The 19230-nt window shown below is 40.3% G+C and overlaps 2 protein-coding genes across 2 annotated transcripts in view; one reads left to right on the top strand and one right to left on the bottom strand.

The window, feature by feature from the left end:
* PSMA1 (proteasome 20S subunit alpha 1) overlaps positions 1-19230 on the top strand; it is a 505652-nt gene that overhangs the window by 234733 nt on the left and 251689 nt on the right. The gene's annotated exons all lie outside the window — the stretch shown is intronic.
* Positions 1-19230, bottom strand: part of PDE3B (phosphodiesterase 3B) — a 238160-nt gene that overhangs the window by 27524 nt on the left and 191406 nt on the right. The window contains exons 11-12 of the mRNA XM_067540721.1: positions 10111-10222; positions 3748-3861 (exon numbers count right to left, since the gene is read on the bottom strand). Coding sequence (XP_067396822.1) covers positions 3748-3861; positions 10111-10222 — 226 coding nt within the window. The remainder of the gene's footprint in view (positions 1-3747; positions 3862-10110; positions 10223-19230) is intronic.

Raw genomic sequence — 19230 nt, forward strand, 5'->3', positions numbered from 1 at the left:
CTACATTTTTGGTCCCCCCGTGCTTCATGCCCCCCCCCCCCATGGAGGTACAGACTCCTGTCCCCAAGCAGTTGGGGGGCAGCGCCGGGACCCCTCCTGCCTTGCGCAGGGAGGGGCATGAGACACGGGGGAGGTCCGCAAATGTAGGCTTGGTACCCGGGCACCAGAGATCCTCAGTATACCACTGAGCTGCACCCACTGATAGTCAAGATCCAACTATAAGTGATGTCTCCATGACTGAGCAGGCAGATCAATACAGAAACTGCCAGGATCGCAGACCACCTGGATTCCTTTGGTATTAGTGTTTTAAATTCTAATTCAAGTAGATGGGGAAAGTTGTAGTGCAGACAGATTACTGCAGACGTTACCTCCACCAGTAGTTTGTTCTCTATATTTATCATAGTGTTATGATGTTATCTTGTATGTCATTATATTGTTGTATTTGATCTGGTGGATGGGGTGAGCAGGAAGTTCTGTCCTGCCTGTATGTGCTGGGGTTGATACTTGCAGTGTTTCAATAAATACCTGTAATCTTATAAGCAAGTATTACAGTACTATTTCACTGTACAGTCATGACTGTAAAATTAACAACCACTTACAAAGTTCAGTTCAGTCACGCTAGTTAGATTGAAATTCTTGCACTATATTACATGTGGCCTGCTGTCTCTTGAAGTTGAAACTTAGACGTGTAATACAGTATTTTGTGCTCAGAGAGTGAGGCTTGTCATAGAAGGGTGGGGAAAGCATTCTACCAGGACAATCTTGTTGAAACATATTCTCTTCAGACCCATAGGATTATGCAAGCTTTGAACAACCACAGTTTAAGTGTTACCCCATCCAATTGCAATAACTCATTTGTCTGGGACCTCTATTTTGGACAATACTGTTTTTTCTCCTGTTGCTCAAAGAAAGAATCCAGAAGATGCAGAATTTAACTGAAAACTTCTTGAGCACCCATCAAGTCTCAGGTCAACAGTGCTTCAAATTAGTACACGTGATGATTGTCTGCACAGTGACTGTATCCTAGACATTGCTGCAACTCCACTTGCTACAGAATTCTCTGATCTACTACTGGAACTACCAGAAAAATCACTAAATCATCAGTTAAGCATCCTTTCTCCAGTTCTGCTTTTCCTCTGTTTGTCGAAGTCTCTTCTTCATCTCTGATAAAAGTCATCTTCATACATAGAAAATTACAACAGAACCAAGGTGGCCACAGCATCAAGGCCAAACAGAATGAAGTGAAAGATGATGATCTGCTACTCCTGGAAAGTCATGATCAGTCAAGGCCACATGCATCCAAAGTAAAAACAACAATGATGCTCATTGGCTAAGCAAATGCAGAGGAACTAAATCAAAGGATTTTCATTGAGTTACGAAAGACATGGTTAATAAAGCTGGACTGGAAACTGTTCTCCTGTCTCTAGAATATTTTTGAGAATTCAAAAACATTTTTACTCTGTCTAATCGGGACAAAAAAAAAAAATCAAAATCTTGAACATTTTTAATTGAATAAAGGAAAAAGCCTTTTCAGTTTGGGTCAACTGAAACATTTTGTTTTGATAATTTCAAAATGTTTTGTTTTCTTTTTTAAAACAGGAATCACCACAGTACATGATATATTACTTTTCCTCCCTAAACTCAACAAGCCCAAAAGGAGGACAATATGCAACTCCCACAAGCCCCACCCCCAGCCTCTCCACTCTTCCTTGGCCTCCCCAACCCATGAAGAGGCCTCTGTGGGAAGTGAGAAATGTTGCATGGGGCATCCCTCCCTTTCAGTCAGACGAGGGGGATCTGCATGATAGGGAACTCTCCGCACAATTTTTCCTCTCTAAAGTTGCTCCTTTTCACATAGTATGCTATAATGTGTCTTTTCGACACTGCATAACAAACGGTGGATTTTACTGCTTTAATATCTTTATTAATCTTTATTATTATTACACATCTGGCCATTAATAGGAAAGTCTTGAAGTGTGATTAGTTTATTTTTTAATCCTTTCAAATAATAATAATTTTTCAAATTTGGAATGCTCAAGGGCAATAAAACAATAATTTTATCATTTTTACTTGGGGGGGAGATATTTTTGTCATTTTTTATCTTCCTCCAGAAAGTCCTGGCTATAGCCAGATGATAGAAGCCAGATGTTTGCCAGTAAGTAGGGGTTGGCAGCTCCAAAGAGAGTTAGACTAACTCATCAGAAGATCTCTTCTGGCTTTTATGTTTACGGATTAATTTCTGGTCCTGTTGAAATCAATGGCAAAACACTCACTGACCACAAACAGGCCAGGATATCATTCTATACATTTATGTCTGAGTGCAACTGTAAAAATCGGTGGGCAATATCCTTTTCTCAAGTTCCACAAAAGCAACTTTGTATTTCAGCAGTTAGTAAAGCACACATATTTAACACCTTACCAAATGCATCCTCTGGGTTTAGATATTTAGACGCAAAGTAGCACTATTTGTAAATACTAGATGTCTCTTTATGTTTGCTCCACTGAATACAAATTAAATACAAAAAATCACCAGTTTCCCATTATATAGATATTTACACTGGTTGGCTTACATAGACAGTATTGCAATGGCACATTCAAGAAGTTTCTCAAAGATCTGCTGGATCTGTTACGTATTCAGTATTTGAGTGTGATTACACAATCCTAAGAGACTACAATAGTATTTTTTATTAATCTAACTTTATCACACACTTGTTTATAACTTGGATACTATAAATCTGTCATTACAGAGGTGTTTTTCTCCATAGCATCTGCAGAATGGATGGGCCAGTGGTTAGGGCACTGGCTAAGAACACAGAAGTCCTAGGTTCAATTCTCTGTTCTGCCTATGTAATTCTATGTAAGTGACTTAGCATTTTGGTGTCTCAGTTTCCCATCTGTAAAATGGTGATAAAATTACTTCTCTACCTCACAGGGATGTTGTGAAGGGAAAATATATTAAAAGACTGTAAAAAGCTTTGAGATCTAATATGAAGAACCAGCCATTACTATTATTGCCAGTGAGATTTTTTTTTTTTCTTTAAACAAAGTTCAATAAAAAAATTGGCATCAAAACATAACACAGTACAAAGGATTATATGGACTTGGCCAAACATATTTAGAAAAACTAAGGTACTTCAAATTCTGGATTTACCATCCCTGATTCTTTCCTTTAAGAACGCTATTTTTGTTGTTGTTGTAGTATGAAACTGCTTAGAATAACAAGTCTTATTCATCTTAACTGGAAAGAATAATATCTGTATATGCTAAATAAAACAGGACCCTCAGTTGTTCAGGACAATCTCATTTTTACACTGGAAACATTAAGCATAGCTCCATTTATGTTAAATAGTTTAATCTTAGGTATTTTTAGTTCGAGATGTTTAATTTCCTAATTAAATAAAGAAATATTAGCCTAATGTATTTCAATTACTAGAAACATGCTGACTGCAGCAGAAGATGTAGGTCTCATTCAGAAGAAGAAACTTATCTAAGTAAAACAGTATTCTTGGCTAAAGAGCCAAGCACATCAGCAATTATTCAATCAATTAATTATCCTAAAATCAGGTACATACTGCTTGCAAATGGAATATATTGGTACTCTCTTATCTTTCAACTTTAAAATATTGAAGAACAACTATTAAAGGATTTTTTCCAGACTATTGTTCAATTTATCTATGGTAATTATTCTAGTTTGATTAAAATATCTTTACTGAAGATAGAAAAATAAAAATTAATATTGGTACATACCCATATCACTTTCCATTATATGATCACTGTGAATTTGCTGAAACCCAGGAATGGGCCGTGTTGTGAGGTACCATACTGCATGAAGAACATCTGTGGCATGTACACGATTATGATCTAAAAATCAGCAAAGAACTCATGAACAACAAACTCTTTATACAGTTTTCTCTAAGTATTATGGGAGGAGCTGGACTAATGGACTCCCATATTTAGGTTGCCTAACAGTTTTTTGTTTTTTTTTGGGAAGAAACTAACATTTCCATTATTTGTAGCAGGCCTTTGAAATTTGGTAAGGACAAAACTCTACAGAAATTCATTTTGCTTTTTACATTAAATTCCATTCAGATCTAGTTGAGTTAAAAACTGTCAAATTATCATTTCCCTTCTCTTGTTTGCATTCCTGAGGTCAAATTTGGCAGCATGCCAAAACAATAATTAAACATATTCTAAAGAGCCAGGTCCATATACAGAAAAATTAGAGGCTATGCTACACATTTACAATTTTTAAAACTACCATTTGAATTTAAAAATATATTAATCGATAAACATAACACTATTAAATACAATTTATCAAAACAATCTATATTTAAACAACATTAAAGCTGTGGAAAATGTTACAAAAAGCAGGAAATATAAAAAGGATGAAAAATGGAAACAATGGAATTGTCATACCCAACATTAGATGAATAGTCCACCTAGATAAGAATTCTGTCTGACACACAAAATGCAAGAAATCCAAAGGGGGAAATTATTAAATGGCTATCCCACAGCCATTAAAGTTAAAGTAGGTGGCTATCCCACAGCCAGGTAAAGTTTCTAACCTTAGCTAGAGATTGGTTTATGCCCTGAAGCTTGGAGTATTTATTATCTTTTCCAAGCTTTTTCCTAAGTCTATCTAATATAACAGTTAATGTTCTTGCAATCCCTATAAATGCTAATCTACTTGTTTTGCATCCTTCTAAGTTCTTTGTCCTGATAATGATATTATTATTAGTATTACCATACCTCTTAAAAGCCGTAGTCATGGACCAAGACTACATTGTATAATCTTTGCAATGAGTTCCACAGGCTTATTGTGCTTAATGTAAAATTTCCTTTTATCCATTTCAAACTTGTTGCCTTTGTCCTTATTTTGTTTAGCAACTACCTAATTGTTTTTGTTTTGTATTTCATTTTCTGTAAAGGATCAAATATGTTACAGAAAATGTAATAAACTATTTTCAAATCAATGAGAATTCCAGAGTCTGATTCAAAATAAAATCTAGTCAGTCGTAAGAAAACCCAAAACAATCCCTCTTCCCAAACCAATTACCTACTTTTCCTTAGCTGTTTTTTTTAGATGTGTTGCATGTGTCCATTTCACTGTTGATGTGCATACCTCGTGCTCAGTTGTTGGAGAGTTTTCCCTCATCAATATCTGTCAGGGCAGCATGAGTGCCCTCTGATGTCTTGCACCATTGTAGACAGGTATAAAGGGCCACACTTTTTGTGGATTTGAATTTTTTGTGGATTGAAATTGTGGATTGAAGACAAATGTCCAGGATGGATACTCAAGCCAGAAAGGTCATGGGAGCTGCCTGTGATCTAGCTGAAGGAGCCACCACTTTAGTTGGAGGTTCCATATCTGTCAAATAGTAGCATAAATAAATATAGCCAGAAATCCAGGAGGTGATTCTCTGAGTGGACTTTGGGTGGCCCTTTACTCTCTCTGAAATCATGACAACTAGTGGTGAGGATGACCTGAAAAGCCTAGTCCAATCTAGATAAAAAATGAAAGCCCTTCTAATATCTAGAGAATGGAGTTTCTCTTCCCACCTACTTGAATGAAGCTTTGAAGGTTGGTAAGTAAATTTTTTGATTAATGTGAAAATCAGAAACCACCTTAGTCAGGAACTTTGGATGAGGTTGAAGAAAAACCTTATCCTTGAAGAATGCTGTATAGAGAGGTTCCAACACTAAGGCTCACAGTTCTACTCTCTTGGCTGAGGTAATAGCAACCAAGAAATCCACTTTCATAGAGAGGTGTAGTAGGGAACAAGTTGCTAGTACCTCAAAGGGGGAACTATCAACTCTGTTAGAACTAAATTCAAGTTCCATTGTGGAATTGGGCTGTGGATCCACAGGTATAACCTATCCAAACCCTTAGAAATCAGATGGACAAAGGGGTTTGAAAAGATTGATCAGTTATCCACTGGATGATGGGAAGCTAAGATAGCTGCCAGATGGACTCTGATGGAACTACAAGCTGTTCCTTGTTGTTTCAGGAACAGGAGATAGTCCAGGATATGGGGAATTGAAATGGGTGGGGTAGATGCCTCTTTGCATAAACTAAATGGAATTTTTTTTCCATTTAGCAAGGTAAGTAGACTTAGTAGAAGGCTTCCTACTGTTTATGGAAATTTCTTGTACTCCTTTAGTACAATCTCATTCTGAGGATGTCAGCCATGAAGCATCCATGTTGTCATGTGGAAGGCCTGTAGGTTGGAATGGAGGAGGCTGCTGTGGTTATGGGAAATCACGTCTGCATCTCTTGGGAGCAGCAGAGGAGATCTGGCTCATTGGTTTTTGACTCTACTAGCCCTATGCTGAGGAGACCATGCTGGGGCTATTAGTATAATGTGAGCACAGTCTTGCTTGACTTTGGACGAGGCCTTGGGCTGTAGTGGAACTCGAGGGAAGGCATACAGCATGCCTTTTTAACCAGATCAGGAGGAAAGCATCTGTCAGAGACCACAGGTTGTGACCTGCCTAGGATCAAAAAGAGGAGTTTTTTGTTTTCTGTTGTTGCAAATAGGTCCACTTGGGGAGTTCTCCATTGCTGAAAAATGGCCTGGGATAAACCTGGACACAGGGACCACTTATGGTGACCTGCAAAGGACCTGGGGTCAGGTGATCTGCCAGAGTGTTTTGAACTCCTGAAAGGTAAACTGCTTTCAGGTTGATAAATATAAACTGACCACCACCAAGTTTAGACTTGAAATTAGACAAAGGTTTCTAACCATCATAGGAGTGACGTTCTGAAACAGCCTTCTAAGGGGAGCAGTGGGGGCAAAACACCTAACAGCTCAAGACTGAGATTGATAAGTTTATGGAGGGAATGGTGTGATGATACTGCTACAACGGCATGTAGCTGCTCTGTGACTGATAGCAGCAAATATCTCCAATGGCTGGTGATGGGACACTAGATGGGGAGGAGTCTGGCTGGTGGGTCTTGCCCACATGATTAGGGTCTAACTGATCACTATATTTGGGGTCAGGAAGGAATTTTCTCCCAGGTCAGATTGGCAGAGACTCTGGAGGGTTTTCACCTTCCTCTGCAGCATGGGGCATGGATCACTTGCAGATTTAATCTAGTGTAAATGGTGGATTCTCTGTAACTTGAAGTCTTTAAATCATGATTTGAAAATTTCAGTAACTCAGTCAGAAGTTAGAGGATGATTACAGGAATGGATGGGTGAAGTTCTGTAGCCTGCAATATACAGGAGGTCAGACTAGATGATCATGATGACGCCAAAGAAATTACACAAAGCAAGATCACCTCTAAGCATAACTTCCTCAAATGGGCTCCCCTCTGTTTGGGTACATAAAACATGGCTGCTGTATTGTCTGTGAGCATTAACAAATTCTGCTCTGTCATATGCAGGAGGAATGCCATGCAAACCAAACAGATGGCCCATAACTTCCTGATATTTATATGGAGATTTTGATCCTAAGAAGACGAACCCTCTGAGTCTGAAGGGGGCCTAAATGAGCTCCCAGAAGGGCTAGATTAATGCAGGGGCTTTAGGGGCTGCAGCCTAGGGCCGCAGGCTAAAGGGGGCCCTGCAAAAATAAATCTGGGCGACTGGTGAACCACCCCTTCGGAGAGATTAGTTCCCAGACCCGCTCCTTCTGCCCGAAGACACGCCCCTTCCATCCCTCTCCCATCAGAGCCCTGCCCCACCCTGGGAGGCCCAAGCACCACCTGCCAGGCTGGCTGCGTGGCTCCAGTGCCGGAGTGCTCCAAAAGCCCATGCCCCAGCGCTGCCCTGCCCCAACCTACCCGTCCCTGCCCCCGAGGTGGTCACTCTGCCCCAAGTCCCGGAGCACCTCTGGTCCGAGCACTCCCAGCCCGCAGAGTGCTGCCAGCCTGTGCCACACCACAGCATCAGCCCGCCTTGTCCCCAGGCTGCCCTGTCTGCCCCAGGCCCGGCCCACTACACCACAGCACCAGCAGGCCCTACCCCTGGAGTGCCTCCGGTCGGAATGCTCCCAGCCCCCAGAGCACTGCCGGCCCATGCCGCGCCACAGTGCTGGCCTGCCTCACTCCCAGGTTGGTCGGTCTGCCCCAGGCTGACCCGAGTGCTCCCAGCCCCTAGAGCACCACTGTAAGTGGCCCCAAAAAATTAATAGCCCTGGGCCCACAGGAGAGTTAATCCGGCCCTGGCTCCCAGACCCAATGCATCTGTGACTAAGGTGAATGTCTGTTGAGGAGGAGCAAATGGGAATCCTGCACAAACATTTGATAAGTCTATCCACCAGTCCAGGGAGGACAAGATTGAGCAGGTACTTGAACCTCTCTGTCCATACAATGGCGTGCTAGAGAATACAATGAGGTGAGCCAATGCTGTAGCTCTCTGAAGTGCATTCTGGCATGTTGGATCACATAAGCCCATGCCATCAGGTGCCCTAGAAGTTTGAGGCAATTTCAAATTGTAGTGAAATGACGTGTCTTTAGATATAGTGCAATGAGCCACATTGCTTGGAACATCTGCTATGACAAGAATGCCATGACTTGTGTAGAGTCCAGGACTACCCCAATGAATTCTATTCTTTGAACTGGAGTCAGGATAGATTCCTCTGTATTCCCTTGCACATGAAAGACTAACTAGATAGCAGCTATGCTGGACAGTACTTGATACCTGGCTTCTCACCAGCCAGTCATCTAGATAAGGAAACACATGGATTCCCGACCTTCACAGGAACATTGATACTATTGCCATGCATTCTGTGAACATGTGAAGGGCTGCTGACAATCCAGAAAGCAGAATTGTGAATTGGTAGTGGGAACATAACTCTGAGGAACATTCTGTGGCTTCGATGAATTGACACATTTCAATCTCAGAAATAGAGAGAGTTGGTCACCTGACCATATCTCAGGCTTCTCAATGTTTATATTGTCCATGCCAAATTTCACATGGGTGACTCTCAAATCTATCATTCCTTCTCTAGGATAGTTTCAGTACCCTCATCTTTCATGATGCATACTTTCCTGTCGATACATTAATTGTGCAGAAAGTTCCTTTACTTCGCAACATCAAATAATCACTATCAGTTCAGAGTGTTTCTGTTAGTCTTCGAACTACACCTCAAATGTTCTCAAAATTCCAGTCAGTGGTAGCAGCTCATCTTAGTTAAAATTTATTATTATTATTATGGTTATTATTATTTTTGCTAACAGCCTATAAAGGAAACACTACACTATCAAATACAGTGGTTACAACTAAATCAAAAGTTTACAGTAACAACAAATTAACTATACTAAGGAAGGACACTATGTTGTTTTAACTCTATGCCAAAGAGTAGTTAGAAGGAAATGAATGGTGGGCAAGGTCGCGCTGTCCTTTATGCCCTTAGGAGAGGAGTGTGAGGGCATGAATGTGCATGTTCGACCCCTAATGGACACTGCTGATAAAACTTCTGAACTGCACACTGTCAGTGGGATCCACATGCACACAGATTCAAAGAAAACATGGCTTTGAAGTAAATGACATCTATAAACAGAGAGACCAGAAAACTTGTGCTAATATCTTTAAAACGTATTATATGAAAGTTAATCAGTTTTGAGATTCCAGCTGCTGTCACCACTTACTGATACCCGAATCATAACATGTATGTAGCTGTGGAAAAACATTTAATTGTCTTAAATCACAGAATAGAGTTAAAATTTAGATTGTATGGATAAACTTTCCTTTTACCACAAAAGAATGGCAATGTTAATTAATGGCTGGCATAATAAATAAGCATTTATATTCCTAACAGGTCTGATCTAAAGCTTGTTGAAGTCAACGAATAGGCGTCATCTGACTTCAATAGACTCTGGATCAGACTCAGTTTGAAAACTTCCCAAACTATTCATGCAAATTTTACCTGATTATATTCAAACTAAAATTTTGGAGTCCACCAAACCTTTTGTTGTAGGTCTATTTTTTTTTCTTATAAATTATGAGAGAGACATTTATTAAAAAACAATCCAATGACCATACCTGTAATATTAAGATTAGTCCCCGTCTACATGTAGTTTTATGGGTAAAATAATAAGCTAACATACATGCACGTTTTGTTATAAAAGAATAAATGTAAATAGTATGGTTGGATATTACTTACATGGAATATCTCGGTAGCCATTTTCTAGTGCACGAAAGTAGTTCAAGAATTCTTGAGTTGGAATTTTAAAAATTTCAAACAAACCAGTGTCTTGAAACAAAGTGTATGTCACCTAAACATATTAAAATTAATTTCAGTTTGAAAGTGTCAAAGTTTCATCATTTTAGCATAAATCAACTTTAAGAATATTATGCTATATTTTATTTAGGTATACTGTTAAAATTGATAAATTATTAAATCTTGTTGATGCTTCATTAAAAATTAATCATTGAGAGCTAATGTGCTATTAATACAGTATACTGGAATTTTTTCCATCAGAACAGACACCTTTCTTACCACTCTCTTGAAACCAAAAGGAAAAATAAATCTGCATATCTCTTTACTGAAATTACCCCAATGCACCTTCTTAATGTCTTTTCCCATCTTTAATCTTTTATGCATGGTATGCTAGAGAAATAATGCTATTTTCTATTATTGGTCTAAAAAGAGCAAAGTCCATTTCTTATTTACGTAAATATTAAAACTTAGATTATTTTTAAGGTAACAATCGCATTAATTTAGAAAACTTGAAAAGCAAATCTTCTATTTATGCTGCATATTTTGTCAGGAAAATATTTCCCTATAACTTTACTTATTATGACATGAATTTTTAAAAGAATCTAAGGAAAAAAGCAGCCAATTTTTTAAAAAACCAAGCCCTTCATAGGGTAGATAAAAATCAACTAAAAAAATTAAGAAAAATCTGATTTTTTAAATTTAAATTAAATGCAAACTTTAAAAAAAAAACAATTAAAATTAAATTTGAAATTGACAGCCTCTGCAGAGATCTAAACATCTTATAATATACATTAAAATAATGTAAACTAAATACAAAAAATTATATTAAAGCACACATGTTTGCTGGCAAGTTTTAAAGAAAGCCAATCCACTGCACTAGTCAAAGTCACTGGCTAAGCACCTGGAACCTGAGTTTGTTGAAGTGCTAAACCAGCTTTTGACAGCAGAAGCCACTTCTGCAGGTGCAAACAGAATATTTTTTCATTACAGTTTATTCAACTACATCACTTCAATGATTATGTCATTCAAGTTAGGAAACCAATTGGGAGCTGAAAAACAGGAAAGCTAGTTTTCCTTTACTAATAATAAATATGAAGAAAAACTAGGTGTGAAAGGATGAGGCATACCAGTTCTAAAATATTGAAAGACATGGTAAAAAGAAACAATCAGTTAAATTCACTAACTATGGATAATACTTTCTTTGTTTAGTAAATCAGTTGGTTTTAAATTCAAAATAAGTTTTGATAAACTTTTTATATATGTATGCAGAACATTTAAAATAGTTTTATTTAATTAAAAAACACTGTTTTTGTGCATTTTTAATTAAATTTGTATTTTCATCCAAATAGAGCTTGACACAAATTGCAACAAAAAAAATCAATCACCTACTAAAAAGTTTTATAATTGCTTAAATAAATGCATATAGCTGTGTCATAATTTCCTGGCTGGCACAAAAAAAGAAAAAACGCATCCAGTTTAACATAAAGGCTATATTTAGTTGCAAATCAACATTTTTTAATGGTTACCAACCAATGAAGTTCAACTTTTCTTTAGGAAAACAACTAAAAAGTACAAATGCAAAACACTATTAGAATCAATTATTTAAGTCAGTGTTTTCAGCTTACTGATTTACATCATGATTAAAAACAGTCATTTAAATCACTTTGATTTAAATCAATCTACCTTGGACCAACATTTAAAAAATGTGCTCAGACCATGCTCTTGCTGCATGTACAAATATTCTATAAATGCAATTCAGAAGTAGGAGGACTTGACTCCAAAACAAGGATGTTCCTAAAACCTCACAGTTCAAAACCACAAAACATTTCAAAAGTCAATTCAGCAATTCCATTTATTTTTCATCCTTCTCCTTCCCCAGAAACTGAGAAGGGATGAGTTTTGCAATGTGATTTGAAGGCTCACATATCCAGGTTCTGAAGAACTAACAAGGGAAGAAAACGCCACAGTGGAGAAGAGAAGGTTATTCACCCTGGGCAGTAACTGAGGTTCTTCAAGTTGTCCTCCCCACGTTGGGTGCTCCATTTCAAGTGTCAGTGCGTCCCGGCGTCATCAATCAGCGAGTGCTCAGCAGCAGTGTCCGTCTGGGTTTCACATTCATGGTGATCGTCTTGTGGCGCCATTGGCACTTCATCTATTGTGTGAGTGACCTGGCTCCCTCAGTTCATTGTCTACTGTAGAGTTCCTGAGACAAATTCCAAAGTGGGGGGTTGGAGTTGTAACCTCAGTTACTGCACAGGGTGAGTAACCGTCTCTTCTTCAAAAGATGTTCCTGTGCATGCTCCACTTGAAGTGACTATACAGCAGTGTCCATTGTGGACGGGGCAGGGGATCTTTGGAATTGAGTGACAGATGCTAACACTATAGAGCCTACCAGTGTGTTGGTGTCTAAGCTCTGCATGATTGCCTAAGTAATATTTTATTAATGTATGTTCAGAGGCTCAGGTTGCATCTAGACAAATATCTGTCAGTGGAAAATTGTTCAGAAAAGCGATCTAAGTTGCCATCAGTCTAGTAGAATGGGTTCTGATCCCCAATGGTGGTTGTATTTTATTCTGTTCATAGCATAGTTGATGCAGCTAGATATCCATTTGGAAGTTCTTTGTATAAAGATGGTGGATCCTTTGGATCATTCCGTGGTTGAGATTAATAGTCTTGCAGATTTATGGAAGGGTTTATTCTATTCAGGTAAAATGCCATACCTCTTCTAATATCTAGTGTACGTAACAAGGCCTCATATTTGTTCCTGTGTGGTTTGGGGTAGAACGTAGGGAGATGGATAAATCAACCTATGTGAAAGGATGAGGATACTTTAGGCATTAATGTAGGGTGAGGTCTCATGATTTTATCCCTAAAGAATACAGTATATGGCCAGTGAGCCATGAGGGCCCCTATTTTGCCTACTCATTTAGTTGAGGTGATAGAGACTAAGAATACTACTTTCACTGAGAGGAGCATCTCGCCAATGGTTCTAACAAGGGTCCTATGAAATATTTTAATACTAGGTTTAGGTCCCATGTTGGTGTGGGATCATGGACTTCCAGATATATATTCTATAAACCTGTGAGGAAACTTTGGTAATGGGATGCGTAAATAATGATATTCCTTTGATTTTGTGGTAGAATGCATTGATGGCTGCAAGATGTATCTTGATGGAGCTCCAGGAGAGTCCCGAGTTTTTCATTTCCAGAATGTAGTCCAGGATGAGTGGGAGAGGTGCTGAAAGTGCGTTAGTGTATTTTTATTGGTACCATATGTAGAATATTTTCCATTTTTGATTGTAGGTTTTACATGTAGCTGATTTTCTGATGTTAAGTAACACCAGTTTAACCTGTTCTGAACAGTTTAGCTCATCTTGATGGAACCATGTAGGAACAAGCCTTCAGGTGAAGTCTGTCCAGATCATGATGGAGAATCCTGCCCCTGTTATGTGACAGAAAGTCCCTACAAAGAGGAAGATGTTGTGAGGTGTGGATCAACATTCTCAGCAGATAAGAATACCATGGCTGTCTGGGCTATGCTGGGGCAATCAGTATCACTGAGGCCCCATCATGGCGTACCTTGTGTACTACTCGTGATAGTAATGGGATTCGTGTCCCCTAGGGATTGGGGTCCTAACCCCGCTCTTGAGCAACAGTGTGGACATTTTCGGTTCTTTGTTCTTTCCTTGGGAATAGGTCTATAGCTGGGACATCCCATTGTTGCAATACAGACTGTAGAACTGTGTCATTTAGTTCCCATTCGTGTTCATGAAAGAACTGTCTGCTCAATATGTCTGCCGTTGCATTCTGAGAGCCAGGGAGGTATTAGACTGAGATGTTTATGTTGTGTCCTATGCACCCTCCATAGTCTCATGGTTTCTGTACATAGGGAGTGGGATCAGGCCCCACCCTGTCAATTTATGCAAGCTATGTTGTCAGTCATCACTTGTACTGTCCTGTTTGATATCAGTGGAAGAAAGTTTAAGCTTCTATTATGAACTGCCCGTAACTCGAGTAGACTGATGTGCAGTTGAGTTTCCACAGGAGACCATTGTCCCTGGATGGTGTGATGCTGCATATGGGTACCCCATCCAATGAGTGAGGCGTCTGTCATGATCATTACTGATGGTTGTTCCTGTTGGAATGGTATTCCGGTGCAGACATTTTCTGGTTTCATCCACCAGCATAGTGAATCCTTGACTTTGGTGGGTATTATCAGATGACTATTGAGGCTGTATATGTTCAGTGTGGAGACAGAACGCATGCATCCTTGTAGGAAGTGCATATGTAGCTACACATGTTGTACTATAAAAGTAGTGACCGCCATATGTCCTAACTGAAGGCACATACATGTTATGCTATCTGGGCTGGACGTAGCTACTGAAATACAATTTGTTAATGTGTGAAATCTCTCCATTGGTAGTGAGATTTGGCCTCTATGAACTCTAGTTGTTATACTGGAATTAGGGTTGACTTCTGCTAATTTATTTGAAACCCTAGACTTTGAAAAAGTTTGATGGCCCTCTGAGTATTTGTGTGATGCCTCTGATCGTGTGGGGCTTCTCAATAGGCAGTCGTTGAGATATGGAAATATTATTATACCTTGCCTGCGTAAGTGCGCCATGACTGCAAGGGTTTTGGAGAAAACCCATGACACAGCAGAGAGGTCCAACGGTACCCTATATTGATAGTGTTCTGTTCCCACTGTGAAACGAAGGAATTGTCTGTGAGCTGGGTGTATTGTGATGTGAAAGTACACGTATTGAAAATTGAGGACTGAGAACCAGTCCCCTTGATCCAGCGCTGGGAATATCATGGCTTACGTGACCATCTTGTACTTTTGGACTCAAACAAACCTGTTGAGCTTTCTGAGATCCAGAATGGGCTTCCAACCTCCACTTTTTTCCTGTGTTAAGTAATAATGGGAGTAGAATCCCTTCTCCCTGTACTGTAGTGGGACATGTTCCACTGCACGGAAGGGTAAAAGATGGTGTATCTCTTGTTGCAAAGGAGCTCGTAAGAGGGGTCCCTGAAGAGGGCCAGAGAGGGAGATTAGGTGGATGGTATGAATGTAAAAGATGGAATAGCCTGCTCGAATGATCTCTAGTACTCATTTATCTGTAATAATCAACACCCAGGTGTTCTAAAAAGGGTGAAATCAGTGTCCAAAGATTCATGGGTTGATAGTTATTGGTGGGTAAGGTCTCTCAGACTCTCGACCAAGACTTCAAAATGATCATTTCACCAGTGCTGGTTGTGAAGACGATGTCTTTGTCTGACTTGGTTTCCGTCCTGGAGGTCTCTGCTTTTGTTTGTGTGTATCAAACTCTCTGCATAGGAATGAGGACTCCCCTACATTAGTATTGCTGGTATCTCTTATGCTTGGGAGCAGCTGTCTAGATCCCAAGGGCTCTAGGATTGCTCTGGAGTCCTTCATCAAGTAAAGTACCTCATCGATTTTTTTAGAAAATAGTTTTTCCCTATCGAATGGGAGATCCTCTGCTTTCACTTGCAGGTCCCTTGGGATGCCAGATGACTGCAGCCAGGATGCCCTGCACATGGTGTATGGCTGTTGCTGTTGTTCAGGCTGCTGTATTCACAACATTGAGGGATACTTGTAGTGCTATACAGGTGACCCGTTGTCCCTCGGTTATAATAGATTTGAATTGTTCTGGTCTGTCTTCTGGCAGTAATTAACAAAGTCACTTAACTTGTTGTAATTATCATAATCATATTTTGCCAGCATGTGTTGTAGTTTGCTAAACTAAACCACAAGGTTGCAGATGAATAAACCTTTTGCCAGACAAATCAAGTCTCTTGCATTCTTTATCCTATGGGGTGGATTTGTATTGTATCTGTTGCTGCTTGGTTCATGGCTTCAACCACCAACGAGTTTGGAGGGGGGTGAGTAAATAAGAATTCCATAACCTTGGCAGGAACATAGTATTTTCTATCTGCCCTTTTGCAGGTTGGCAGAGTGGTGGCTAATGTCTGCCACATGACTTCTGTGGGTTCCATTAACATTAATGCATCATTTATTGGCAATGCTATCTTTCTGGTGGAGGATGTCTGTAGTATGTGGAGGAGCTTGTGCTGATTCTTTGATAATTCTCTTGGCTTTGTGTCATCCTTTTTAAAAATGGCCTGAAGTCATCAGCTGTGGTAGGAGGCAGTGGCATTATGGCTTCATCAGGTGATTACAAGGAATTGTGAAGTGGCATCATGTCCTGTTCTATCCCTTCATCTGGTTCTTCAATTGGGTCTTCCTGTGCTTCAGGTGTTTCAAGCCTGGGTGATGGTGGTGGTGATCTTAATTCACCTTGGGTTGGCATTACAGGATGGCTGTGTTGAGTCCTATATGCATCCCATAGGTCCCATAGAAGCCATTGCATTGGGGACGGCAGTGGTGGGCACATCCATTCTTGTATCTATCGGTTGTATTGAGATTTTGCTTTTGTGCTCTGTGTGGCTCCATGTTTGATGGAGGAGTGGTGCAGAGAAAAGGCACCTTCCTCCAAGTCATCTTCCTTGTTGCTTGAGAATGGTGTAGCGATGGATGATAGTGGAAGATCTGGTGCTGTGTGTTCCAGAGAAACATCAGTGTCGAATACCAGTGAGTGTAGTGCGAAGGTCACAGTGGTGTACTCCACTTCCAACCACTGGTGGTCGTGGTGCTCCGGTATCGTTGGTGCTGGCGGTGGTTGACTCAGTCGGCATGATAAGTGGTGCCAATATTTTTTCTCCCTGACTTGCTTGGTGCTATCTCAATTGGTGCCAGTGCTGTCAGTAACAATGGTGGGGGCACAGGAGCTGTGGCAAGTCTCAGTGCCATTTTCACTGGAGTTGATGGTGCCATAGAGGTGGACTTGTGTCTTGCTCCATTGCTTTACGCTGGGGCGCAGTCGAGTTCCTGTGCGACAGTGCAGGAAGTGCCCAGAGCATTGAAGGTGCTCACTGGTGAAGTGGTCAGCAACAAAGGCACCAACCTGGTCAGAGACAGCTTCTTTTTAGGTGTGTCTCTATCTGGGTGAGGTCAGGCAGGGCTTTTTTCCTTGGTTTGTGAAGGACTGAGTCTTATCTCTGTTCCAGTTTCTCTGTGGACTCTCGTGGGGTTTTTTGTCCCAGGTCAGTCTGAGGGATTTTTCCATTAATATAAGCTTAAGGAGGAGGTCTCTATCTTGCCTAGTTCTGGCCTTGAAATTCATGCAGTGGATGCACTTTTGTGAGATGTGCCCTTCCCTGAGGCACGGGACCCATAGATAGTGGCTGTCTGAGACAGGTATCATGTCTCGACAGGATCCACATCTTTTAAAGCCTGGGGAACCAGGCATTATTGAATAGTTTCTCCTTTGTAGAAAGGAAACTATCTAGAAAGAGAGAAACACGAAAAAAAATGTAACTAATTAAGTACCTACTATGTTACTCTAAAACTAACTTATTCTAACTAAATTACTAGTATTATACTCATGTCTATAACTAATTTAAACTATTTTCTAGGTCTGTCAGCAACACCGCTGAGGAGCTCCATCTCAGGCCAGCGACGGTTGAGAAGGAATTGAGGAGGCCAGGTCACATGTGTGATAGATGACGTGCCAATGGTGCAGTGAGACGATCACTGTGCATGCACAACCTGGACAGAGACTGCTGCTGAAAACTCTCCGATTGACGGTGCTGGGGCGCACCAACTCCTGAAATGGAGCACCTATAAGGACATCACTCAAAGTAGAACCAAAACTGAAAATGTTCTGGTTTCCAAACTGCTTGCAACAGCTAATGGTAACAGCTGTAGTATCACATAGGGAGAAAGGTAAGACTGTGAGGTAAGCTGGGACACAACCCATTTAAGAGTTTAGAGGTTAAATCTAGCACTGTTAGTTGCACTCAGAAACTAACTAGAAGCTGACACAGATCATGGTGCACTAGTGTAACATATTTACTGCAAAAAAATGCTTCTCAAACAATAGACTGAGGCATTCTTCACTGGCTGAAGTTTCTGGATGCTCCTACAATGTAAACTTACCTAGACAGCTTTACAGAAAGCTGCTCTTGAGGTAGAAAAATGGATTGTGGTAGCAAAGTTTGCATCTGAACCAAAGAGTCACATCCTATTTGGCCAGCATAGGTGACAAGGTGCTTATGGGGCACTGATGTTACCTGAACAACTAAGAGCAGTTGAAAATTCAAAAAGGAAACCCAGATTACAAACCTATGTAACAAGAGGCAAGCAAAGTCACTCAATGAAGCTGCTGAAATAAACTCCACTTTTTCTTCCTCATTTTCTCCTTCAGCATAACAGCACAACCTCAGTCTTGTTGGCAGTGAATCACCAGCAGCTCATTGTTAGCAAAACCCAAAGCTCAACAAAATACTATTAGCTGTGTCTGAAATAAGTACAGCTGACTATCACCAGCCTAAGATACTGCAGCCCATCCCACATTGCTATAGAACATAACATACTGAGAAGGTGAAGCAACCAGATAGGACTCTCCACTTGGAATGGAAAGTGGCAAGGTTTGAAATGGTTCTTCGACACTATGAGAGTGAGTTTCACAGTCTTCATTATGCTGGTGCTGTGCCAATACATAGTACAGCACAGTCCCTGCCTTACAGAACATAACTTTGAAACAAACGCAAAGAAGATGCAATAAGTGAGTGTAATAAACAATAGGAGGGAAAAGGGGAGGGGGAAAATTATAATTATGAGAAGATCACATGGTTCCACAGTTTATCCATTGCACAACTAGACAGTACTAAATCATCCAAAAGATATTTTCTTTTATAAACACATTACTCACGTTCTGAGTAACCAAGGTTCTTCAAGATGTGTGTCCCCATGGGTACTCCACTGTACGTGCGGCAAAGCCTTTGCATCTGGAGTCGGAGATCTTCAATAGCAGTGCCCGTCAGACCACACATGCGCATCTCCCCAGCCTCGCGCAATGTGCAGGAAGTATAAATAGCACCATGCAGTCCAACTGCCCTCGGTTCTTTCTCTGCTGCAGAGGCAATATGTTTGCTCCGAAGAAAGGGTAGGATGGCGGGTAGTGGAGCAGCCATGGGGTTG

The sequence above is a fragment of the Emydura macquarii genome, unplaced genomic scaffold (genome assembly GCF_026122565.2).
Source record: "Emydura macquarii macquarii isolate MOO-44397 ecotype Brisbane River unplaced genomic scaffold, CSIRO-AGI_Emac_v2 contig_587, whole genome shotgun sequence".
In the NCBI taxonomy this organism is placed as follows: Eukaryota; Metazoa; Chordata; order Testudines; family Chelidae; genus Emydura; species Emydura macquarii.